At 42.3% G+C, this 26,487-nt stretch overlaps 1 protein-coding gene across 3 annotated transcripts in view; it reads left to right on the forward strand.

Annotated features, from left to right (window-relative positions):
- Positions 1–26,487, forward strand: part of LOC110493766 (phosphofurin acidic cluster sorting protein 2) — a 103,573-nt gene that overhangs the window by 66,536 nt on the left and 10,550 nt on the right. Inside the window, exons 17-25 of one of the 3 annotated variants that reach the window (XM_021568233.3) lie at positions 68–178; positions 2,578–2,680; positions 3,258–3,290; positions 5,888–5,930; positions 8,707–8,749; positions 9,131–9,269; positions 9,973–10,196; positions 10,501–10,614; positions 14,757–20,303. In XM_021568233.3, the coding sequence (XP_021423908.1) occupies positions 68–178; positions 2,578–2,680; positions 3,258–3,290; positions 5,888–5,930; positions 8,707–8,749; positions 9,131–9,269; positions 9,973–10,196; positions 10,501–10,614; positions 14,757–14,875 (929 nt within the window). In that variant the 3' untranslated portion in view covers positions 14,876–20,303. Of the gene's footprint in view, positions 1–67; positions 179–2,577; positions 2,681–3,257; positions 3,291–5,887; positions 5,931–8,706; positions 8,750–9,130; positions 9,270–9,972; positions 10,197–10,500; positions 10,615–14,756; positions 20,304–26,487 lie in introns of those variants that run through there. The other 2 variants (XM_021568234.3, XM_090204896.1) reach the window with 2 other exon arrangements.

A 26,487-nucleotide genomic window follows, 5' to 3' on the forward strand; every position in this document is an offset into this window, starting at 1 on the left:
CTAGAAAAGTTGGACTCCGTTTTGTTTTCCTGTGGCCTTCTAATCTAGTCTGCTCCTCCCTCTGCAGGCACTCATCCTCTGGCCAAACACATGTCTTCGTTCGACAGCAAGTTCAACAACATCTTCATGGACGCCGGCTGGAGGGACTTGTTTGGCAGACTCGAGGCCCCAACATCAGGTACAGCAGAGAACTGGAGCAGCTCACACTTACTATGAGCCACAATGCCATGTATGATAGGGGTCTGCTCGTAAATGCTTCATAAATACAGTTATAGATGTTTAGGAACATCTATCTATAGCATTATGGTGCATTATCCGTCACATCAAATCAAATGTTATTGGTCACATACACGTGTTTAGCAGATGTTATTGCGGGTGTAGCGAAATGCTTGTGCTTCTAGTTCCGACAGTGCAGCAGTAACAATTAATATCTAACAATTTCACAACATATACCCAATACACACGAGTAAGGAATGGAATTAAGAATATATAAATATATGGATGAGCAATGTCAGAGCATACAGTAGAATAGTATAGAATACAGTATATACACATGAGATGAGTAAGGCAAGATATGTAAACATTATTAAAAGTGACATTATTAAAGTGACTAGTGTTCCATTTATTAAAGTAACCAATGATTTCAAGTCTGTGTATTTTGGCAGCTGCCTCTCTGTGCTAGTGATGGCTATTTAACAGTCTGATGGCCTTGAGATAGAAGCTATTTTTCAGTCTCTCTGTCCCAGCTTTGATGCACCTATACTGACCTCGCCTTCTGGATGGTAGTGGGATTAACAGGCAGTGGCTTGAGTGGTTGTTGTCCTTGATTGTCTTTTTGGCATTCCTGTGACATTGGGTGCTGTAGGTGTCCTGGAGGGAAGGTAGTTTGCCCCCGGTGATGCGCTGTGCAGACCCACCACCCTCTGGAGAGTTCTGCGATTGTGGGCGGTGCAGTTGCCGTACCAGCCGGTGATACAGCCTGACAGGATGCTCTCAATTGTGCATCTGTAAAAGTTTGTGAGGGTTTTAGGTGACAAGCCACATTTCTTCAGCCTCCTGAGGTTAAAGAGACGCTGTTGCGCCTTCTTCACCACACTGTCTGTGTGGGTGGACCATTTCAGTTTGTCAGGGATGTGTACACGAGGAACTTAAAACTTTCCACCTTTTCTACTGCTGTTCCGTCGATGTGGATGGGGGGATGCTCCCTCTGCTGTTTCCTGAAGCCCACGATCATCTCCTTTGTTTTGTTGACATTGAGTGAGAGGTTATTTTCCTGGAACCACACTCCCAGAGCCCTCAACTGTCTCATCGTTGTTGGTAATCAAGCCTACTACTGTTGTGTCGTCTGCAAACTTGATGGTTGAGTTGGAGGCGTGCTTGGCCACGCAGTCATGGGTGAACAGGGAGTACAGGAGGGGTCTGAGTACGCACTCTTGTGGGGGCCCCAGTGTTGAGGATCAGCGAAGTGGTGTTGTTTCCTACCTTCACTACCTGGGGCGGCTCTTCAGGAAGTCCAGGGCCCAATTGCACAATGCGGGGTTCAGACCCAGGGCCTCACGCTTAATGATGGGCTTGAAGGGTACTATGGTGTTAAATGCTGAGTCAATGAACAGCATTCTTACATAGGTATTCCTCTTGTCCAGATGGGATAGGGCAGTGTGCAGTGTGATGGCGATTGCATCGTCTGTGAACATATTGGGGCGGTAAGCAAATTGTAGTGGGTCTAGGGTGACAGGTAAGACGGAGGTGATATGAACCTTGACCTGCCTCTCAAAGCACTTCATGATGACAGAAGTGAGTGCTATGGAACGATAGTCATTTAGTTCAGTTATCTTTGCATTCTTGGGTACAGGAACAATGGTGGCCATCTCAAAGCATGTGGACACAGCAGACTGGAACGGGCATAGATTGAATATTTCGGTAAACACACCCGCCAGCTGGTCTGCGCATGCTCTGAGGACGCAGCTAGGGATGCCATCTGGGCCGGAAGCCTTGCGAGGGTTAACACGTTTAAATGTCTTACTCACGTCGGCCATTGAGAAGGAGAGCCCACAGCGGGCCGCGTTGGTGGCACTGGGTTACGTACTGACCACACCACTCGCGTCAACGCACTGCGTTGATCATACGTTTCCTGTAGTTCTTGACCGGAAGTTGGAGTGACAGTGGTCTAGTGTTTTAGCAGCACGAGTACTACAGTCGATACGCTGATAAAATTTAGGCATCCTTTTCTTCAAATTTGCTTAAGTCTTTCTAAATGTTCTTAAAATGTAGTAGTTTGTTATAATTAGAATATTGTATTTATTTATTAAAAACATGATTACAAAATATGTAAGTTATTATTTATGTACAGGGTATTCAACTTCAGGAAGTTTTACCAAATACTTCTTTAAGTGTAATATGCTCACATACACACAATATTCGTATATTATGATGCTTCTACAGTTGCATTACCGTAGGTGTTGAATGATAATACAATACATTAAAAATAAAATAATAAAAATAGTAATACATGGGATTTAAAAAGGGTGTAAAAACAAAAACATGACAGGTTGTGCCCTCCACTTTGGGTTTCCCAAGACAACATTGATGTGGCAGGCCGCGTTTCTCAGTACCTGGCTGGGGCCAGTGTTTCACACCAGTGTCCCATCTCTGAGGCCATGCTCACCTACAAACAGAAAAGGTAAGGTGTGTGTGTGGTGTGTGTGTGTGTGTGTGTGTGTGTGTGTGTGTGTGTGTGTGTGTGTGTGTGTGTGTGTGTGTGTGTGTGTGCAAGCAAGAAAGCAAACGTGTGCATGCATGTGAGTGCAGCATGAATGGGGGATATTTAAGGGTGTGTGTGTGCCAATGCACGCGTGTGCATGTGTGTGTGTTTATGAAATGTCTGGTAAAATGTAGATATTATGTATGTAGATAGTTTAGCATTCTATTATGCTATTAAACTATATTTGGATTATCTATTGTATAGCAAGTGCTCCCTCTACACTTCAGATTATTAAATTTAGTGGCTACATTCTCATGAATTTATTTTTGGATAAAGCAACCAGTATTGCTAATTTCAACCACATTCAATGACATCGACAACATTCGCTTATTCAAATGAGCACCAACAGAATATCAACATGTCGACTACACTTTGACAGCACATATTTTGCGACAGTTGACTCATACAGAAGTCATGAACTCATGAAGAACAACAACGACGTGTACCATTTTACCACACTGAGTTTTTCTACCTTTTTCTTTCATTTGCATTCAAGGAAGAGAAGCTTATATTTTGATTTTTACATCAGGTACCTGGCCGCAGCCTTTCGTTTGACCCCGCCCCCCTGCTGTGTTGCATTTTGTCCACCAATATAACCTGTGACCCCTTGTTGTCTAATGCCTAACCCACCCACACATAACTCGCTGTTCGTCTTAACTTCATATCTGGTCTGCATCGACTACCCCCGTATTGATTTGAGTTTTTGCATGTCTTACTGTCTTAACCACTTGTTTGTTTGTCTGGCTTGGTTGGCTTCTGGTTTGGATTTGGTTTGGATATGTGGATTTTGGATAAGATACAGTCAGCAATATGACATCATCATACTATACACTGCAGGGTGACTTCCTGCTTACAGAAGTCAACAACGAAAGTCAAATCTGCCAAAGGCTGCCATTATTGGATCTTTCCGATGTCGGCATGCCTCAAAGGAGTGCCAAACGTACAGATTGGGAAGAGCCAATAGTGACCGTCTTAGTGGATTGAAACCCTGTTATCGTTGAAATCTGGAATCAGGAAGTCGCCCCGCTGTGTTTGATGATGCCACATTGCTGACTAACCTTTAAGGTCTCCCACGTGCTTTGGTCTTTAAAGTTGGGAATGGTAGGGCAAACTTGACGCATTGAGACCTAAGAGAGAAAGGTTGACATTGATGTGTTCTTTCCTATTACCTCAGAGAGAGAAAGAGATGTGGAGGAGATCAGGAAAGAGGGGATGAAACAAGATTAAAAATGAGGAGGAGGATGAGTGTAAAGAAGGAGAGATGACAGTGGAGATCTGATTAGGTGGTTTGAAGAGATGGGAGGGAGGGAGGAAGAAAGATTGGATAGTGCGGCGGTAGAGAATATCAGCCACGTGACACTCTCTCTCTCACACACACACACACACGATACACACACCTGCGTGTTTTTATTTTTAGTGACCGTTATTTTCAAAACTCTGCTCAGATGTCACTGTTGACCCACCTCAGAAACAATTCTGGCCTTTAAGAGTGTAATGACATACACACACACTTTATATCCACCAGGGAGGATGAGCACGTAAACATTTAAAGGTCACCTTAACAATTACTAGGCGTATAAAAGGCGCAGTGCACTGTATTATAGGCACGAAGGGTGACTTTTGATTGGCTAATCCCGGTCTCCCCTTGGTGACAGGGACAGAGTCCACTGAGCATTGTCACAACATGAAAAGAGCCGATCGAGTCCAAACTCTGCAGAGAGGAGTAATGCTTTCATCTATCATGTGTTTTCAGATCAGTGCCATTGAAGAACAGGAGACCAGGAGAGGAAGCCGCGTTAGAATATTGAGACGCACTTGAAGATTATTCTAGATCAGGGCTCTACAACAATGTTCCTGGACTGTTTTTGCTCCAACCCCAATTATAACTAAACTGATTCATCAAACATCTCATTTTTAGAATCAGGTGCGCTAGCTAAGAGTTAGGGTGAAAACCTACAGGATCGTAGCTCTCCAGGAACAGGGTTGGAGAGCCCTGTCCTAGATAATATTCTGGTCAGATAGGCAGTGGAAACTACTGTGCACCACTGAGTTTGCTCAATGTGCTATGTTTGTACCTACTTGTCTTCTTTCTCTTTGAAAAGCAAGGGTGCAAAGTCTCAGATGTGTATACTCAATATTTTAGTCAATGCTTTTTCCATCTCTAAAAACTCTAGAAAACTCTCAATGCTACTCTCGAGAGTGTCTCGCGAGGGAGATGAACGTGTCATGCTCTGTTTGTCCTGCCTCTTTGCTAATCCTGTTTTTCTCACAGCTTTTTTCACCATGCTCTCCAAAAATGCACCTTCTCTGGCCTCATTTTGCAGGTTATTTTGGTTTTGCACCAGCCACATCCATCTTTTTGAGCAAATTTTGGGGGATTTGTGAGAAATAGGCAAGGATAGCTTTGGTAAAACGAAGGGAGCACTACCAACGTCACGCAGAAGTAGTTGACTGGGACCGAACATATGAAATTGCTAACAGTACTTTAACCCTCAGTCTATTAAGCAACCCTTTACAAATACAGGGGCGAATCCTAACTTCCACTTAAGTCAACTTTTAGCTTATTCTCCCATTGTCATCAATGAATGACTAAGTGAAAATGTACCTAGATGGAAGTTAGGATTTGCCCCACAATGTATAGTGGATGTGCACGGCGCTGGTCCTCGAGTGCCGTAGTTCTGTATATTTTTGTCCTTGTTAATTTTCGTCTGATTCTCAGTAACCTCAAGTACTGAGAAACCAAAACCAGCGGGATTGCAGAACTCACCCTGTATATTAGGTTCACATTCAATGTTACCAACAATTTTAGCCACCTCACTCACTCCACACCTCCTCCTCTGCTCACATTACGGCAGGCTTACAACGCACCCGTTTAGGGGTCGGTTGTAAGGAGCGTTCCCTGGCATTCCCATCACTGCATGACCTTCATTCCCAAAATGTTCCGGGTTTTCCAGAACCACTTGGGAGCCGCCATGTCTCATCGATTCCGATTGGACATCCCTTAGCCACACACACAAACTCATTCTTCCTTCAGACCCATCACACCACCACATCCAAACCAGGGAGTGTGTTGATCCTGGATCCAAGACTAACATTACTATTTGTTATCCATTCTCTCTCCCTCAGCCCTGACGAGGACTCCTGTCAGAAGTTTGTGCCATTTATTGGGGTAAGAATATTCACTTGAAACTAAATAACGCAAGTGTTATCTTTGAGCGCTCATCTCCAACTCATCTCCAATTAGACTGACAATTATCTGTCATTTATTTGAAGCTGTCACGATAATGCACAATGAGAACAGATTTTTATTTATAGCTGCTTTATTGAGGAAAGTTTTACTTGCAATGACTGGGATATGTTTGTTTTTTACTTCCACTATAATATGCAAAAGTATGTGGACATCCCTTCAAATTAGTGGATTCGGCTATTTCAGCCACACCCGTTGCTGACAGGTGTATACAATTCAAGCACACAACCATGCAATCTCCATAGACAAACAGTGGCAGTAGAATGGCCTTACTGAAGAGCTCAGTGAATTTCAACGTGGCACCGTCATAGGATGCCACCTTTCCAAAAAGTCAGTTTGTCATTTTCTGCCCTGCTAGACCTGCCCTAGTCAACTGTAAGTGCTGTTATTGGGAAGTAGAAACATCCAGGAGCAACAAAGGTTCACCCGCGAAGTGATAGGCCACACAAGCTCACAGAATGGGACTACCGAGTGCTGAAGCGAGTTGCGCGTAAAAATCGTCTGCAACGTCAGCAGAAGAACTGTTCGTCGGGAGCTTCATGAAATGGGTTTCCATGGCCGAGCAGCCGCACACAAACCTAAGATCACTATGCGCAATGCCAAGCGTCAGCTGGAGTTGTGTAACGCTTGCTGCTGTTGGACTCTGGAGCAGTGGAAATGCCTTCTCTGGAATGATGAATCACGTTTCCCTGGGGCCCGGGACACGTGGAGCGGAAATGGCCCGGTTTGCCGCAATATAGACAGCATCGCTCCCTCGGTCTCTCTCAGCCTGGGAGATGCGTCCAATCTGCATGGGTTCCGGTGGAGCCAGCGAGGATAAAGGTGGAGACTCGGAACTGGGACCGATAGGAGCTAGGGTGAGAGGTCTACGGTTGAGTTCTCTCTCTCTCAGACCCTGGTCTATGCGCGAGGCCAACTTGTTCAGGGACTCGAGGTTGTCCGGTGGTTCCCGAGTGGCCAGTTCATCTTGGATGGTGTCGGAAAGACCCTTCAAAAAGCACACTGTGAGCGCCTCGTCGTTCCAGCCACTCACTGCTGCCACCGTGCGGAACTGGATGGCATAGTCCGTCACGTTGCGCTGACCTTGGTGGAGAGTCAGGAGCTGTTTGGCTGGGTCAGGGCCGCGGGTAGGACCTTGAAACACTTGCTTGAATTCTTCAGCAAAGGTAGAGTAGCTGGCACAGCAGGGACTTTGGGCATCCCACACAGCAGTAGCCCAGGCTAGGGCTTTTTCCGACAGCAGGGTGATGATATATGCAATCTTGGACCGGTCGGTGGGAAACGACGAGGGTTGCAGCTCGAAGGAGAGAGAACATTGGGTGAAAAACCCCTTACAAGCACTCGGATCACCTGAGAACCGTTGGAGAGGCGGCAGACGAGGTTCAGCCAGGGGGTTAACTGCCACGGGCACTTGAATCTGATGTACTGGGGCAGGAGCGGTTGCCGGGGAAAGTCGATCAGATATCTGCTTTATGGAAGTCAGCTTCTCCGACAGAAGTTGAGAATGTCTAGCCATTAAGGCCTCTTGCTGAACCAGAGCAGCTTTGTGGCATTGGACAGTCCCCTCGTGGTGGGACAGCATGGAAAAAAGGTAATGGGTACTGGCTGCCTCTGGGTTCATTTTGTTGGCTCTGTGTTTCTGTCAGGACCCGGTTACGAACTCGGGAGAAACAGTCACTTAATAAACTGAGCCACTAATAGTCGGCAGAACCCAGAAGATGAGGCAGACACAGCAGTACTAGAGACGGTGATTTAATAAAAAAAAAAAGGAAAAGATCTTCAGGCAAAAATATAAATCCACAATGTCAAAAGTAATTCCAAGAGAAAAAATGTATATCCTCCAAGACAGCAGGGAAAAAAACAAACCTCAAAAGAATAATACAAAATAAACAAGAACAAAACCAGAGTACCTCAAGAAAATCCAACTAGAGAAACAAAAGTTCACAGCATGGCTGGGGCTGGGTGCTAACATACAAACACAGAGCAAAGAACTGAGGAACACTAAGGGTTTAAATACATTCAAGGGAAATGAGGCACAGGTGCAACTAATAACTAGAACAAGGGAAAAACAAAAGGGTCAAAAAAGCACAATGGGGGCATCTAGTGACCAAAACCTGAACAATCCTGGCCAAATCCTGACAATAGTGCCAACTAAAGTTTGGTGGAGGAGGAATAATGGTCTGGGGCTGTTTTACCTGGTTCGGGCTAGGCCCCTTAGTTCCAGTGAAGGGACATCTTAACTGTATAACATACAATGACATTGTAGACGATTTTGTGCTTCCAACTTTGTGGCAAGGCCCTTTCCTGTTTCAACATGACAATGCCGTCGTGCACAAAGCGAGGTCCATACAGAAGTAGTTTGTCGAAATCGGTGTGGAAGAACTTGACTGGCCTGCACAGAGCCCTGACCCCAACCCCATCGAACACCTTTAACATCTGCTAACCATGTGTATGTGACGAATAAAATTTGATTTGATTTGGATGAATTGGAACGGCGACTGCGAGCCAGGCCTAATTGCCCAACACCAGTGCCCGACCTCACTAATGCACGAATTAGATGTTCGACGAGCAGGTGTCCACACACTTTTGGTCATGTATTGTACCTTGGTTAAATGTACTGACTGTACGTCGCTCTGGATAAGAGTGTCTGTTAAATGACCAAAATGTAAATCTCAATCTGGGCTTTTGTCCCCCTCAGCTGGTGAAAGTGGGCATCGTTGAGCACAACCTCTCGACCTCAAGTAAGACATCCTACTCTTTATTTTCCTTTGACCATGCGTTTGCTTTGTCTTGTTTGGTAATCCTTTGTTTCGAATGAGATGGAAGGAAGAAGGGAAGACAGAGAGAAGGGGCCCAGCGGGCAAAATAGTGTATGTATGATGTCTTAATCATGTAATATCTTGCCTGTAGAGTGGTTTTCTGGTTAAAAGGCATCATATAACTAGATTACAACCACTGATACAACCAGGTAAAGCAACTCTTTCATGACGAGATCAAGACGCCATGGGACAGACGTCATATTTTGGTCGTTATCTGGTTAGATAACCCGATTTAAACCAGATAAAGATGTATTTTTCTGGTTGCTGAAAATAATTTAACAAATCCTCCTCCCTAATCCTCAGTGGACTCTGATGATGCTGTGATGGGGAGCATCAATATGCTGGCCTCCCCTCCCACCCAGCCGGGACCAACCTACATGAAGGACCTGACCTGCACCCCGCCCCCCTCCCCCTCTGTCTCAGCCACCCTCGCCGGAGCCGGGTACGTACTGTACCTTAGCTGTCTTGTTAATTAAGTTATCTTCCCTTCTCTCATAACCATTATTTGATCTGAAGGTCAACCTTATAACTATGGCTACAACCCCCACAGAGGCCCATTGGCCACAGTAGCCAATAAAACAATTTCACAAGGTACAGACCACACCTTCCACATTAATGCGTTTCTTATTATATTTTGGGTTCTGATGGGGTAGAGCAATTGAACTATGCTCATGAGGCATTTGTAAACTATATATTATTAATTTAATGAGTCATTCGTAAACGATATATTATTAATTTAAAAGGCCAAAGATGTACCAATCTGGAGCGAGTGAGAGAGGATAGCCATCCTTCACCACCCCACTTTCCCGCCACTCCGCATGCTTCCCAGATGAATGACTCCATCCAGATGTTCCTTGCAGACCAGACGTTGGGTGGGGTGAGGGGAAGGGAAATAACCACTGTTCTGTTTTTTCCGTACTGTCTTTCACTGGAGCTATACTTGTACCCTGTGTCTTCTTCCTTTTTATGACTTGACCTGTAAGTTGTACATAATAAAATAAACTGGCTACAGCCCCACACTGCCACGCACAAGTTCAGATGGTACTAAACCTCGCAGTTTTGGCCTTTTTCTTCCCTTTCATGCCTGCAAAACGTTCCTGTTACGTTCCTAAAACGTTTCTCTCCCATATCCCTCCGCCGTGCAGCTCTCCGGTGACAGGCGGGGAGGTGATGGGGCTCCAGGTGGACTACTGGACATGTCACGGTGCCGACAAGAAGAAGGAGGGCGAGAAACGCGACGTGGGCATCAAGAATACCCTGAAGAGCAACTTCCGCTCGCTGCAGGTGTCCCGCATCCCCAACGGGGGCGAGCTGACACCCCCTCCCGGCATGGCCATGACCGTTGTCATGAAGGAGAAGAACAAGAAAGGTGGGTGTCGCTTTACTGAAAGCCGATGGGTTGAATGTGTTATTACCCGTTATAAGTGTTAATGCCACCTTGCAACTCATAGCATGTTATGTTTTTCTATATGAAAATGTGTGCCTGATGAAGAAGACGTCTTTTTCTGGTTGTAATCTAGTTATCTGGCCAAATACAGCAACAACCAGATTTTGTGTTGATGTCGGCATGAAAATTACGTCTTTACCTTTACATCTTTAGTTTATTTTTTATTATCTCTTTACTTCACTGATGTCCTCTCTCGCTCTTCTCTTTCTCACGCTTTGATGAGCAGTGATATTCCTGAGTAAAAAGCCCAAGGAGAAGGAGGTGGACTCCAAGAGCCAGGTGATCGAGGGCATCAGCAGGCTGATCTGCACTGCCAAACACCAGCACACCATGCTGAGAGGTACAGGCCTGACAAACACACACACACACAGACACACACACACACACACACGTAAGCATAAACACATACCCACACATAGGGTTGTTGCGTTGACCGCCAGAGCTCGACTTGGGCAGGAGCTCACCAGAGCTGAGTACTGGCACATCACATTTTCTACTACTTGAGCTCCTATTCCTCTAATAGAAAATGTGCTCAAAAGTATTGTGGAGCTCCTGCACCTAAATATATAAAGTACCTGCACCTAAAATGAGTACTGGCACCTACCTATTTCAGTCCAAGTCAAGTACTGGTGACCGTATTACCGTCACACCTGCAGTCATGAGTCATGACCGCAGTCAAATTCCACGTGACCGTTGAGTCACAGTAATCTCCTCTGGAGATTGTGTTAGTAGTAGTACCCAACTCGCTAACGACCATCAGGTCCTAATGGCCTGGTACTCAGGGCTCTTATTGTCCCTCTAACCATTCTGACGTCAATGCAAATAAAAAACGAAAATCACATCAAACACTTATCATCATAACAGTATTGTGTTTTTAAAACTCACCTTACTGTGATTGATCAATTTAAAGAAAGAAGTTCAGCAGCAGGTTGAACCTGAGTGGAAAGCATGGTTGTTGTGGATGTTGTATCAAAGTCTAACATAACGAAATGGACAGTGCTTTCTAAGTTGATGATTCATTCAAAACACTCATACACATATTAGAGCACATGCTTGTGCCATACAATACATAGCCTACCGCAAAGGCCTATTACGCACGGCAAAAAAACATATAAAAACAACATTGATTTAAGATGTCTTTGTAATTGGTCTCGCCTATACTCCAAAATGAAACAAATTCTAGTCATCTCCTTTGAATGTGGACTTTATTATTGTGCATTATTATGCATACTGGATGGACTGGTTACCTTACCTTATGCTACGCTCCAAACTTTCTATCCATGAGTCTGGGAGAGAACATAGGCGATGCTGTTGGTTGGTTGTGCAGGGCGGCACACAGAATTAGCCTACAATTATAGTGAATTTGAATTTGAATAGCCTAGTAATAGGAAATGTTTTATATTTTCAGAATTAATAGGCTGACACGTTACCTTTAGCCACAGAATATCTCACCACCGTGCTTTTCCATCTCCTCTCTCTCCTTTATTCCTTTCTTGAGCGTGCAGAGAGAGGGGCTGTCAACAGTTTAAATGAATTATGTTTCGTTGTGAAAACATGTTGCTATCAATGTTTCCGAACACTATATTATATATTTGAGATTCTTCAAATTAGACACCTGTTTACAGTTGATGTTCCTCTTCAATTACACAAACCCAAAAGCAAATCAGGGGAGGAAAATATGTTAATTCAAAGAGAACAAATCATGCAGGGAGGTAGATGGTATATGTTCATGCTCCCCTGTCCTCAGTGATTCTCTCCTGTGATTCTCGCCACAGAACAAAGGGACAGGATGTAGTTTTATAACCCAGCCTGTGGTTGACCAATTAGAATTCCTTGCAATAAAACTGGACCAATGGCCAAATAATAAGTATCATATTTCAGGCTCAATGACGAGACAAATTCCTCCCATGTCTCTGACCCATAGATCAATAATTCTCTCTTACAGAAAAAACACTATTTCCATTGATCGTTAGTACTTTCTTGACCTGTCGTTCTCTGCATTGTGTATTTATCTTCGAAATATTCTTACACACCCTTTGCCTTGATGACAGCTTTGCACACTCTTGGTATTCTCTCAACCAGCTTCATGAGGTAGTGACCTGGCATGCATTTAAATTAACAGGTGTGCCTTGTTAAAAGTTCATTTGTGGATTTTTTTTAACTTAATGTTGTTGTTGTGACAAGGTAGGGGTGGTATACATAAGATAGCTATATTTGGTAAAAGACACAAGTCCATATTATGGCAAGAACAGCTCAAATAAGCAAAGAGAAACGACAGTCCATCATTACTTTAAGACATGAAGGTCAGTCAATCCAGAAATGTTCCAAGAACTTTAAAAGTTTCTTCAAGTGCAGTTGCAAAAACCATCAAGCGCTATGATGAAACTGGCTCTCATGAGGACCGCCACAGGAAAGGAAGACCCAGAATCACCTCTGAGGATAAGTTCATTAGAGTTACCAGCCTCAAATATTGCTGGCTAAATAAATGCTTCACAGAGTTCAAGTAACAGACACAGCTCAACATCAACTGTTCAAAGGAGACTTTCATGGTTGAATTGCTGCAAAGAAACCACTACTAAAGAACACCAATAAGAAGAGCTTGGGCCAAGAAACATGAGCAATGGACATTAGACCGGTGGAAATCTGGAAATGAGTCCAAATTTGAGATTTTTGGTTTCAACCGCCATGTCTTTGTGAGATGCAGAGTAGGTGAACAGATGATCTCTGCATGTGTGGTTCCCACCGTGAAGCATGGAGGAGGAGGTGTGATGGTGTGGGAGTGCTTTGCTGGTGACACTGTCAGTGATTTATTTCGAATTCAAGGCACACTTAACCAGCATGGCTACCACAGCATTCTGCAGCGATACGCCATCCCATCTGGTTTGCGCTTAGTTGGGACTATGAATTGTTTTTCAACAGGACAATGACCCAACACAGGCTGTGTAAGGGCTATTTGACCAAGAAGGAGAGTGATGGAGTGCTGCACCAGATGACCTGGCCTCCACAATCACCCAACCTCAACCCAATTGAGATGGTTTGGGATGAGTTGGACCACAGTGTGAAGGAAATGCAGCCAACAGGTGCTCAGCATATGTGGGAACTCCTTCAAGTCTGTTGGAAAAGAATTCCAGGTGAAGCTGGTTGAGAGAATGAGAGTGTGCAAAGCTGTGGCTGTTTTGAATAATTTAAAATCTAAAATATATTTTGATTTGTTTAACACTTTCTTGGTTACTACATGATTCCATGTGTTATTTCATAGTTTTGATGTCTTCACTATTATTCTACAATGTAGAAAATAGTAAAAAAATAAAGACCCTTGAATGAGTACGTGTGTCCAAACTTTTGACTGGTACTATGTCCAGACATTTCGATATGCAATCCCGTGTGAAAGCAGAGTTTTGATGGTTGCCACCAAAAAGAGGAGGATCCCAGCCGCTACTCTATTTATTTCTCAGCTGCTCATATTAAGAACATGCTCCACTATAATACCGGAATAGCCTACCTGGCATGATTGAAGAATGAACCGTGGAAAGCGGCCCCATTTTACTATTCGAGTGCACTTGATGAGAGAGCAGCGTGTGCAGCCTGAGGCAAGGAACAGAGCGGAAGCTTTTTTTTGCAACTTTCTCAAATCATCAATAGTCTATAGTCGCATCATGGAGCCCATATATGTTTTGATTTCTAAGACATTGTAAGGTTTGTATAAACACAACTAAAGTGTTCAAATAAATCTAAATCTAGCATATAGGACCTGTTTCAAATGATCACTTTTACGCTCAACATAGCCACTTCATATGCGCAGTCGCTCCGGAATAGGAAAAATATCCTGTCTATTTTATTCAGCTAAGTTCAATTATATTCTTCTTACTATAAAATCATATAATATAAAAATAACGCCACGGGACTTCTATGCATATCTCGCATGCTAAATGAACTAGCATACAGGCTATGGCATGGCGCATAGCCAGATGACATCTATTCTCTTCTTCTGAAATACATGGTCTTTACCTAATAATGTTTCCTTTTAAAAATGTTTCCTTTCGAAATTGATTTATTATGATGGTGTATATTAAATGTAGATGTTCCAAAGGCGCACATCAGAGGCTTGTGTGCGTGGAGGCTAAATGTGTTTATGTTAATTAACGGGCAATTACCGTGAGACCGACAGTAATTAGACAATAAACGGGGCTGACGAAATGTCATGACTGCCACAGCCCTACCCAAACACCCCACTCTGCATCACTTCAACGCAAGCATGCACCCACATGTTCAATCATACATGTATACTACATACTTATCCTGTTTTAACACATACTGTAGAGTACGTGCTGAAGACACACACACATAGGTTAATGTGAATTCTCCGAATAGCCTCAATTCAATCGTTGAGTCTTTAACAAGTGCAATATCGCCACCAAGTGGTTGAAATGAACAGTTTTGCGTCTCTTTCTCCTTTCTCGCTCTCTCTCCCTCTCTCCATAGTGTCCATTGACGGCGTGGAGTGGAATGATGTCAAGTTTTTCCAGCTGGCTGCCCAGTGGCCCACTCACGTCAAGCACTTCCCTGTTGGCATCTTCGGCTACACCAAGCCCGCCATGTGACATATCACTACCACCTAAACCCAAGTATGGGTAGCTGCAGTCCAATATGGCAACCGGAGTATGGGCGAGTGGGTGTGTCGAAAGGAGTGGGTGATTGGAAAGATAATCAGCTAATTGAGCAGATTTGTTGCCACTCAAGACCCTTTTGCATGGCTGATACGAGTTGATAATCCGCCGACCGGTGCACCGGTTTTGTATCGAGTTGCCTGCTGACCGGAGGTGCTTCCCACTGGGCAGCTGTGTCAAGTTGTCGCCAGCGGTAGCTAACGTGCCAATTTTCTTCATCTCTCCTATGATTTTATTTCAAGTAGGATAGAAGCCTACACAAGAAATAACTAATATTGATAACCATCGAGATTTCACGTTGATACACACATACAGTCTACTCAATGGGCATGGCATGAAGGGCAACAACACCTGGACACAGTGTCCTTGCTCTCGCTTTCCAAGTGCTTGTCCCTGTCGTGGGAAGTAGCTAATTAGTAGCCAATATCAGGGTGACCGTCACAGTGAGCACATGCATACAAGCAATAGTACACCCATCATCAGTACTTTTAATAAAAAATAAACAATCGTCAGTTTTACAACTAAAAATCTACAATTACTTGTGTTTAACTAACAGCGAAATACGACTCAGACTCACCTTTCGAACACATCCACTCGCCTATACGCCGGTCGACAAATTGGGTTGCAGCTACCCCCTTCTCCTTAAACCCTGACCCCTGAACAGCCTTTATCATCTCCCATAGAGAGAGATGGGCTGGTTTCCATTCTGAAAAATCACTCCTTTCCTTCCGTCCTTTAAAACGAACCTCATCTCCCATAGAGAGAATGGGGCTGGGTTCAATTCTGAAAAAAATAATTCTGTTCCCTTTGAACAGTCCTCATCTTCCATAGAGAGAGACAAGCTGGAGGACATTCTAAAAAATCACTCCCTTCCTTTCTGTCCTTTTGATATTTGTATTTACTAGGTATTGAGGCTATCAATATGGTAATAGCTCCATGAAGTGAAGATTATAGGTCCTTATATGTTGGTTCCCAATGTTTCAAAATGTAATTATTAGAAATACATTTCTAAGTCTAAGTTTGAAATGAATCCAACTCCAAGTCATTCAGCTCCGTGGGCTCTCCAAGTTGCCAAAGGTAGTGGGGAAGGCTGGGAGTAATCCACCAGATTGGAACCCAGCCCTGCTCTGACTAAGCAAAAAACGTAAACAACCCCCCCTAGTCCTTTTCCTGTGGAAACTGTCCAGTTACAAACCTGTGTTCCCAGTATAAAATGGATGTTGTTGTCAACGTCAAATGTTACTGTTTTATACACCAGCAAAAAAAGAAGGAAAAAAACATGTTTTGTTAAAAAATGTATGCTGCCTTTTAAGTATAATAGTGTATATTGTGGTTAGACACTTATAATGGCCACCTGTAATGGCAGCTTTGTTGGCACTTTGTTTTGTTACTATATTATTATTTCTGTGAAATCCTATGTGGGTTAATGTCCTGTATATAATGTAAGAGGATTGAAGGGGTGTGTTGGTGTGTGTTCGCAGTGTGTGCCGGGAGGCAGTGTGTTACTGATTTTTAGGGGAAAGGGTGGGATGCTGAGAGAGGAATTGCTGTGAAATTTGCAGAGGAACCCCTCTTGCTATGAAGAGACGTATTTTGTTCTCTTTTTTTATTGAGAAAAGTGACTTACTCAAGTTTTTTGATACACTACTTTCTAGCTAGTATACTTGCCTTTTTGATTTAGAAGCACATTGTACGGAAACAGAATTGGGACAATCAGTAACCAAGAAACTTGGCACTGTATAACGAGAGACATTCATCAGAGAGTGGAATGTATCCTTAGGCGAGTTCAATGCAATGACTTTACTTGTGAATTTGTGACGCGGGCCCTAGGTGCATGCGAGAATTTCTGGACACAAACATGTATAGGAGAGAGAAAGGGAGGGCAAAGAAAGAAGGAAACCAATGTATTGTTCCCAGTGCCCTGCTCTAACACACCTGATTAGCCTACTCTCTGCAAAGGGCTCAGCAGTGCAGTTTTCAGTAATACCCTTCCCACACTACTACTGAGAAGACCCAAGCCAAGCTGTACTGCACTGGCCTGGTTAAGCATCCACGATAGTTGTTGGAACTGTGTTCAAAATGACCATGTGGGAAAAAAACAGTTAAACACAGTACAGTTTGGCTTGGTACAGTAGTGTGAAAAGGGTCGAAGAATTCCCCGGTTGTTAAACTATTTACCAGTGACATTGGTGTTCTTTTTTCTAACTTTATCCATTCTGAAAGACAAGAATCCCTTTTTATAAAACTAGCGTGCCGTATTCAACAATGAACTAATTGCTGTCCACTGTTCTCTGTTTTTATACTTTCTTTAAAGATAGACCCACTCATAATGTTGAGTCAAAAAGGGCCACAGGCTTAATTGGTTTTTAGGGAATTGCCAGGATTTTAATGTCAGCAATGTTGTTGTATTGTGTGTTGTTTTTTCATGAGGTGTATTTTCTCATAGACCTATGAGGGAAATAACGTCCTGTGCCTCTTCAGTCGAGGCTATGCAGGACACCTGGAAGTCAAAGCTTCCTTCCTTTGTTATTTCGCCTCTCTCCGTCTTTTTACCTTGTATCTTTGTGACTTGACACGAAAATGCATTTCATTTGGATGAAAGTGTGTTTTGGAGATTGTAAGTGTGTGTCTGTGTGTGCATGCGCTCAGAAGGGGTACTGTGTAACCCCATTTGTCAATATCAACCATTTGAAAACTATGGCTTCTCTTGCGATTAGATACTACATGGATAGTATTACATTTGATGTATTTGTTGTTCATCTTCACCGTGGTAGCTGAGTATTAACAACAGTGTATGTTACCGTATGTTTGACCCTTTCTTCGTGCATTGCTGACGGTCAAGGTGTTTCGTGTTTTTGCCTCTGAAAGGGGGAAGGTCTTCGGTCAATGTCACTCATTTGACTATACAGTGTTCCACTATTTCATGATACAAATGGACACCATATACACAACAGTATTTGACCACCCCTTCAAATTAGTGGATTCGGCTATTTCTGCCACACCCGTTGCTGACGTGTATAAAACCGAGCACACAGCTCAGCAATCGCCCTAGTCAAACATTGGCAGTAGAATGGCCTTACTGAAGAGCTCAGTGACTTTCAACGTGGCACCGTCATAGGATGCCACCTTTCCAACAAGTCTTTTCCTTGCATTTCTGCCCTGCTAGAGCTGCCCCGGTCAACTGCATATTGATGCCAATGATTTTGGAATGAGACATTCGACGAGCAGGTGACCACATACTTTTGGTCATGTAGTGTATCTATACATAACTGAAACACAAATATGTTCCACTACTTCATAATACATATTTACAGTTGAAGTCAGAAGTGTCCATACACTTAGGTTTGAGTCATTAAAACTCGTTTTTTCAACCACTCCACAAATGTCTTGTGAACAAACTATAGTTTTGGCAAGTCGGTTAGGACATCTACTTTGTGCATGACACAAGTCATTTTTCCAACAATTGTTTACAGATTATTTCACTTATAATTCACTGTATCACAATTCCAGTGGGTCAGAAGTTTACATACACTAAGTTAACTGTGCCTTTAAACAGCTTGGAAGATTCCAGAGAATTATGTCATGGCTTTAGAAGCTTCTGATAGGCTAATTGACATAATTTGAGTCCATTGGAGGTGTACCTGTGGATGTATTTCAAGGTTTACCTTCAAACTCTGTGCCTCTTTGCTTGACGTCATGGGAAAATCAAAAGAAATCAGCTAAGACCTCAGAAAACAAATTGTAGACCTCCACAAGTCTGGTTCATCCTTGGGAGCAGTTTCCAAGGTACCACGTTCATCTGTACAAACTATAGTACGCTAGTATAAACACCATGCGACCACGCAGCCGTCATACCGCTCAGGAAGGAGACACGTTCTGTCTCCTAGAGATGAACGTACTTTGGTGCGAAAAGTGCAAATCAATTGCAGAACAACAGGAAAGGACCTTGTAAAGATGCTGGAGGAAACAGGTACAAAAGTATCTATATCTACAGTAAAAAAAAAAAAGTCCTATATCGACAAGGAAGCCACTGCTCCAAAACTGCCATAAAAAAATCCAGACTACAGTTTGCAACTGCACATGGGGACAAAGATTGTACTTTTTGGAGAAATGTCCTGTGGTCTGATGAAACAACAATATAATTGTTTGACCATAATGACCATTGTTATGTTTGGAGAAAAAAGGGGGAGACTTGCAAGCCAAAGAACACCATCCCAACCGTGAAGCACAGGGGTGGCAGCATCATGTTGTAGGGGCGCTTTGCTGCAGGGGAGACTGGTGCACTTCACAAAATAGATGGCACATTGAGGAAGGTAAATTATGTGGATATATTGAAGCAACATCTCAAGTTATCAGTCTGGAAGTTAAAGCTTGGTCACAAATGGGACTTCCAAATGGACAATGACCCCAAGCATACTTCCAAAGTCGTGGCAAAATGGCTTAAGGACAACAAAGTCAACGTATTGGAGTGGCCATCACAAAGCCCCGACATCAAATCCTATAGAAATTTTGTGGGCAGATCTGAAAAAGCGTGTGCGAGCAAGGAGGCCTACAAACTTGACTCAGTTGCACCAGCTCTGCCAGGAGGAATGGGTCAGAATTCACTCAACTTATTGTGGGAAGATTGTGGAAGGCTACCCAAAACGTTTGACCCAAGTTAAACAATTTAAAGTCAATGCTACCAAATACTAATTGTTTGTGTAAACTTCTGACCCACTGGGACTGTGATGAAAGAATAAAAGATTAAGTAAATAATTCTCTCCTATTATTCTGACATTTCACATTCTTAAAATAAAGTGGTGATCTTAACTGACCTAAGACAGGGAATTTTTACTAGGATTAAATGTTAGGAATTGTGAAAAACTGAGCTTAAATGTATTTGGCTAAGGTGTATGTAAACTTCCGACTTCAACTGTATATTATAGCACTACTTTTGGGAAGTCAAGCGGCACCAAGTAATACCAAGAAAAACTGGACAGTCAAATAACTCCAACATTGAGCTTTTACAGCTCTTTTAAGTATAGTTCAAGTTTGCTGATGGTTTTGCACAAACATTATTTTAAATGATGTGACAGACAGTGTTCTTTCTTTTTTAAATTAACCACTAAAGAATACAAGGTAGAAGCTCTTGTTTTTATGATGTCGGTATGTCTTTTTTTTTGTCATATCAGTTTTAGTTTATTGTAATATTTTTTGTTTTATTTCCATCTTACTCTTTATTAAGTTTTTGTATGGCCATTTTATGATTCTAACCCTTTTTAAGAAAAGAGTTGAGCTCTTTTGTATAAAAAAAATGATGTTTGGAAATTGGGTTTTGAAGTGTTGTAAGTGAAAACAGACTATTAAAGGAGTGTTGAGAGAATTTGCATTGTTTTATTACTGTTTCATTTTGTTTCATTTTGGAAAGATACTCATGTTGTCATAATACCGTGTACCTATTAACCATACTTTGCATACAGAACACACACACACACAGAATATGAGCTCATACCTGAGTCTGGACAGTTTTACATGGTGTTGGATTCCCCTTACCAACAGCAGATGGCAGAGTCATTGTACACATCTGAATCATGATCTGAATCTTTCAATTTAAATGTTAATAAAGTCAGATATTCCACACACCAGAGCTTAATTTCATGTTTGGATTTAATATGAATTAAATCCAATCCAACTTTGGTTGTCAAATAGGAAGCTTTCACCCTCCCTCTCTGCCATCTGTGCCACTAAGAGGCATGGTCATCTCCTCATAAGCACAATCAACAATAGCGGACTTGAGCAAGCGTCCAGCCCCACATTCCGTGTCGGATACAGATTCCAAAGAAGGTGATGGCCGGGATTCAATTTGATCACGCATTGCAGAGCGCTGTCAACAATGCGGCTCTTAAAGGCATCTATTTGAACCCAGGTCTGCTGACGATATAAATACTGTATGGTTCAAATGTTTTGCAGATACGAGCAAGTCTCCAAGATGAACACAAATGGTTTCTAGCAAATAATTTGGTTTTAAATCAAACAAAGTCCCATATCATGCTGTTTGGGACACGAAAAAGAATTAACTTCACAGCTGGCAATTTTTTCATTCATGCAAGAGATGGAACAATTCTTTAAAGTGTTGATTTTTAAAAATATATTTGGATTTGTTTGATTAATCCTTTGGAAAGCATATTGATAATCTAAGAAAAACAATTAATAACCTTGGGTTACTGTACAGATCAAATAACTGTTTACTGTATTTTACTGTATCCATTAAAAATACATTAACCCAACTGCTGCTTCCTTTCCTAGACTATGGTATCATCATCTGCACGGTAAAAAAAAAAAGCCAAATATGTTTTTAAAAATCAACACTTTCAAGAATTGTTCCATCTCTTTCATGAATGAAAAAAATTGGCTTAATCAAAATGATTCTGTGGGTTGAGGGCAAAAGGACAAGAATGTAAGATAATGTGTTTAAGTGGGTTTACTAAACAAAATGTATGTTTGCTAAAAAAAAACACTCAAAACCACATTCATCATCATCATATTTCACAGCATGTATTACAGGTTGATTTTCACAATTGTCTCTTTCAATACCTGTGTTTTTGCATATACATTGATTTATACTACCAGTCAAAAGTTTGGACACACCTACTCATTCAAGGGTTTTTCTTTATTTTAACTATTTTCTACATTGTAGAATAATAGTGAAGACATCAAAACTATTAAATAACACATATGGAATCATGTAGTAACCAAAAAAGTGGTCAATAATTTTAGATTCTTCAAAGTAGCCACCCTTTGCCTTGATGTCAGACAGCTTTGCACACACTTGGCATTCTCTCAACCAGCTTCATGAGGTAGTCACCTGGAATGCATTTCAATGAACAAGTGTGCCTTGATAGAAGTTCATTTGTGGAATTTATTTCCTTCTTAATGCGTTGGAGCCTATCAGTTGTGTTGTGAAAAGGTAGGGGTGGTATACAGAAGATGGGCCTATTTGGTAAAAGACCAATTCCATATTATGGCAAGAACAGCTCAAATAAGCAAATAGAAATAATAGTCCATCCTTACTTTAAGACATGAAGGTCAGTCAATGTGGAACATTTCAAGACCTTTGAAAGTTTCTTCAAGTGCAATTGCAAAAACCATCAAGCGCTATGATGAAACTGGCTCTCATGAGGACCTCCACAGGAGAGGAAGAACCAGAGTTACCTCTGCTGCAGTTCACAGCCTCAGAAATTGCAGCCCAAATAAATGCTTCACAGAGTTCAAGTAACAGACACATCTGAACATCAACTGTTCAGAGGAGACTGCACGAATCAGTCCTTCGTGGTCGAATTGTTGCAAAGAAACCACTACTAAAGGACAACAATAAGAATAATAGCCTTGCTTGGGCCAAGAAACATGAGCAATGGACATTAGACCAGAGGAAATATGTCCTTTGGTCTGATGAGTCCAAATTTGAGATTTTTGGTTCCAACTGTGTCTTTGTGAGACGCAGAGTAGGTGAACGGATGATCTCCGCGTGTGTGGTTCCCACTGTGAAGCATGGAGGAGGAGGTGTGATGGTGTGGGAGTGCTTTGCTGGTGACACTGTCAGTGATTTATTTAGAATTCAAGGCACCAGCATGGCTACCACAGCATTCTGCAGCGGTACGCCATCCCATCTGGTTTGCGCTTAGTGGGACTATCATTTGTTTTTCAACAGGACAATGACCCAACACAGCTCCAGGCTGTGTAAGGGCTATTTGACCAAGGAGAGTGATGGAGTGCTGCATCAGATGACCTGGCCTCCACAATCACCCGACCTCAACTCAATTGAGATGGTTTGGGATAAGTTGGACCGCAGAGTGAAGGAAAAGCAGCAGACAAGTGCTCAGCATATGTGGGAAGTTCTTCAAGACTGTTGGAAAAGCATTCCAGGTGAAACTGGTTGAGAGAATGCCAAGAGTGTGCAAAGCTGTCATCAAGGCAATCGGTGACTACTTTGAAGAATCTATAATATGAAAGATGTTTCCACTTCCCAATAACGGCACTTACAGTTGACTCTAAGAGGGAGTCACAGCTCTTCAGTAAGGCCATTCTACTGCCAATATTTGGAGAATGCATGGCCATGTGCTCAATTTTATACACCTGTCAAAATTCTGTCGTTCTGCCCCTGAGCAAGGCAGTTAACCCACTGTTTCCCAGGCGCTGACGATGTGGATGTCGATTAAGGCACCCCCCGCACCTCTCTAATTCTGAGGGGTTGAGTTAAATGCGGAAGACACATTTCAGTTGAATGCATTGTTGTACAACTGGCTAGGTATCCCTCTTTCCCTTTCCTTCTGAGCGTGGCTTTCGAACCAGTATCAATGATTCATTGCCATGACTCACCATTGCCAGAATGGTTGGAAAATGTCAGCTTGAAGAGCTATTATATCAGACCAGCTGTTTATAAAAGTATCTTTAGCCTTGGTGCTTCACATCGAGGAGACAAAGGGGAGAGGGTGGTTAGCGACTCAGCAGGGCTTTTCATTCAATCTCCGTAACTGGTTGTCTAGGATGTTCAAAACAACATTTGTCTTGTGCTGGAAAACACCGGAAGAACATTGCTTTTAATTCACTGCGTTTGATAGAATGGGGACATACTAACTTATCCTAATCCTAACTTTAAATGTGTGTGTAAATTGTACTTTCAAAAAGAGAGTTCTGAGAAATTATATGAAATGAAATGCGTGAATCTCAAGTCAGCATGTGTCCATTAAAGGCCTTCAGTGTATCTGAGCAAGAAGAGTTATGTGAGCATCAATGCATTATTTTTATTTGATATTGCAAACAAATAGGCCTACCTATATTCACATAAAGTAAATCAACCATTTAGCCACAGTTAGGCGGGAACGTTGTGGGAAAGTGTAAGTGAGAGGAACCAGACACTAAATGCTGAGCCTATGTCTGGTCCAGAGCAAGACTTCATGGCATGCATGTGTGACCTAGGCCCAGTGTCTGTTCTGGCTTGTATGTCTCCCTGGACGAACCCCCAGGGATGAAAACATTACTGGTTGATTACTTTTTTCAAATCCAATGTATTTTCCACGTTAATTCCACGTCACAAATTACAACTTTGATTCAACCAGTGTGTGCCCAGCCTTCAAGAATCGTTCATCCTCGTTGTCAGCAACATCCTCTCCCTGTTGATCCTCTATAGCCTCCTCCCCTGGACTTCTTCCTTTTTGCAGGTCTATCTGCCTCAGGTCTCACAGGTGTTGTGTTGTTAGTAGTAGCTCAGGACAGACGTGACCGAACAATTCAAAAATGGGAATCTGCTGTTTCATTTGGTGGTGTGGTTACTAAATTGGTTGACAATCAAATAGCTCCATTTAAGATAATGAGGACTGTATTTGCATATAGATGGTGGAAAGGCTGCTGCAGGTGCTGGCTGGTGAGTGATGTGTTGCTTGTTGAGGTTGGGGTGATTGTCACAGGAGAACCAGGTTCGATCAGGTCGTCTGTGATATTTCTGTCTGGAAATATAACCTTTAAGGTCCAATCATTTGAAAAATGTAGTAAGGTTGAACAGTGTGTAATCCACGGCACATTTTAGAAGGTGCGTGTTCGAGCTGCTTGTCCACAGTAGCTATCCACTGATGGCGATAGGGGGCGATGAAAAAACAGAATCCATTAATTTTCATCCGAGGGAAGGGAAGAGGGCGGGGGACCATTGGGCAATGCGAGCACGGGCGAGGGAACGTGAAAATGGCGGGATTCTCTGCAATATCGAGCCGTGATTGACTAACCGACCTTACTGGTTTGGGTGTTGATTTTTTACCTTTATCTAACTAAGTCAGATAAGAACGGCCTAGTAACAGTGGTTTAACTGCCTTGTTGGCTCAGGGATTCGATCTAGCAACCATTTCGGTTACTAGCCCAACGCTCAAACCACTAGGTTAACTGCCACCCCAAACAAATTTATTGGCTGGTTGATACCTAGCATGCTCTCGGTTTGCTAGCAACCACATGTTGAGCCACTCCTGGCGAAGCTAGTGTGGTTTGACAAATTCTCGCTGAGTGTGAATCCCATCTGTCAGAGCTATGTAGCTATATCACAATGGGACACCAGACTATCACGTCTCCAGGCTGCGTTTCAAATTTAAAAAAAATACACTCTCATCCACCTACCCTCGCCAAACAATCGTAAGCACCTCAGCCCTTGTTTTTTTTATTGAGTTTGTGAGTGTACAATTATGTTCACTTTGGGCCTGAAACGCCACATAAATTCAATTCGCGATGATTGTACATCCGCTAAGAAAAGTCCACCGAAACTTAAAACCTCAATGTCAATATGGATAAGTCAACATACAAGTGTAAGTAAAAACGAATGTAAAAAGGTTAGAAATTGTGCTACTAATGCACAAACACTTCTTGTAAAAGTAATTATGTTTTTGTTTGGTTGACTTTTAGAAATTGTAGAAATAAAACATTTAAATTCTTCAGAAGTTCCAGCTAGGCAGGCTAATGTTAGTTAGCTAATTCATTTGCAAGATATCATACAGTAGTCGTATATTAATAATTATATAGTTAATATAAGTAGACATGCAATCATAATTGACTGTAGAGCATATAAAGCACCCACAAACTACCGGTGGCTGAAATCAACGTCATCGCGGATTGAATGAGTGACGAATTTCCAGGCAAGGGCGATCCATTTAAAAATCATTCCTTCCTCCCTCGCCCTGCAATCACTTAATTTGAGGGCTGAGGGGATAGGGTGTGTCTTTTATGTGTTTGGAATGAAGCCTGGGTATGTGGGGTCTGAATTACGTTTATGCCTTGTTCATGACAACTTGAATTTGCTTGCGTTTTTTGCGTAGAGCTTCCTATTGGTCATATATTGATCATATCAAAGTGGGAAACTCTGACCTCATCTTTCCACAACGAGTTTACAAGTCTCAAATGTCCGAGTTCCAAGTTGTCTTGAACGCGGTACTAATGTTGTTCGTCGATGTGTGGTTTACCCCGCAACTCTTTTGCCGCGTTCAAATGAGTTTCGGTGTTCCTAATTGTCTTCGTATCATATGAATAAATGCAATTCACAATGATTTACTAGAAACTATTGATCTCTTTCCTTCTTGAGGACCGTTTGTTTAATACATTTCCTTTAAATGATTTTTTATTATTAGCTAGTCGTGGCTAATGTTAGCTAAATATTTTAGTGATGTTCAAGGAAATCTGAACAATGGATTAGTTTCTCCCATAGGCTACTTTCAGGGTAACGAACCATCTAACATTAAACTGTGAAATATTGATTTTTTTTTTACCATATTCGAACATCTGGATTTTTGTTCTTTTTTTGTTTGGTTAGAACTATTTAATGATATATATTTTTTGTATAACTAGGTTATTAATCAAATCAACACATTTCATGTATTTGCTATGTAGACCAGTTGAAGGCAAGTATCAATTCAAATGAATAAAATTAATGGGGGATTTATTTATCTATATGACCAATGATGTATCTATGGGAATGATGTATTTGGATTTGTTAACTCATATACACAGCCTCTGTGCAGCCACGCCCGAAAAATCCA

The sequence above is a fragment of the Oncorhynchus mykiss genome, chromosome 17 (genome assembly GCF_057628025.1).
Source record: "Oncorhynchus mykiss isolate SJ-2025 chromosome 17, ASM5762802v1, whole genome shotgun sequence".
NCBI lineage: Eukaryota > Metazoa > Chordata > Actinopteri > Salmoniformes > Salmonidae > Oncorhynchus > Oncorhynchus mykiss.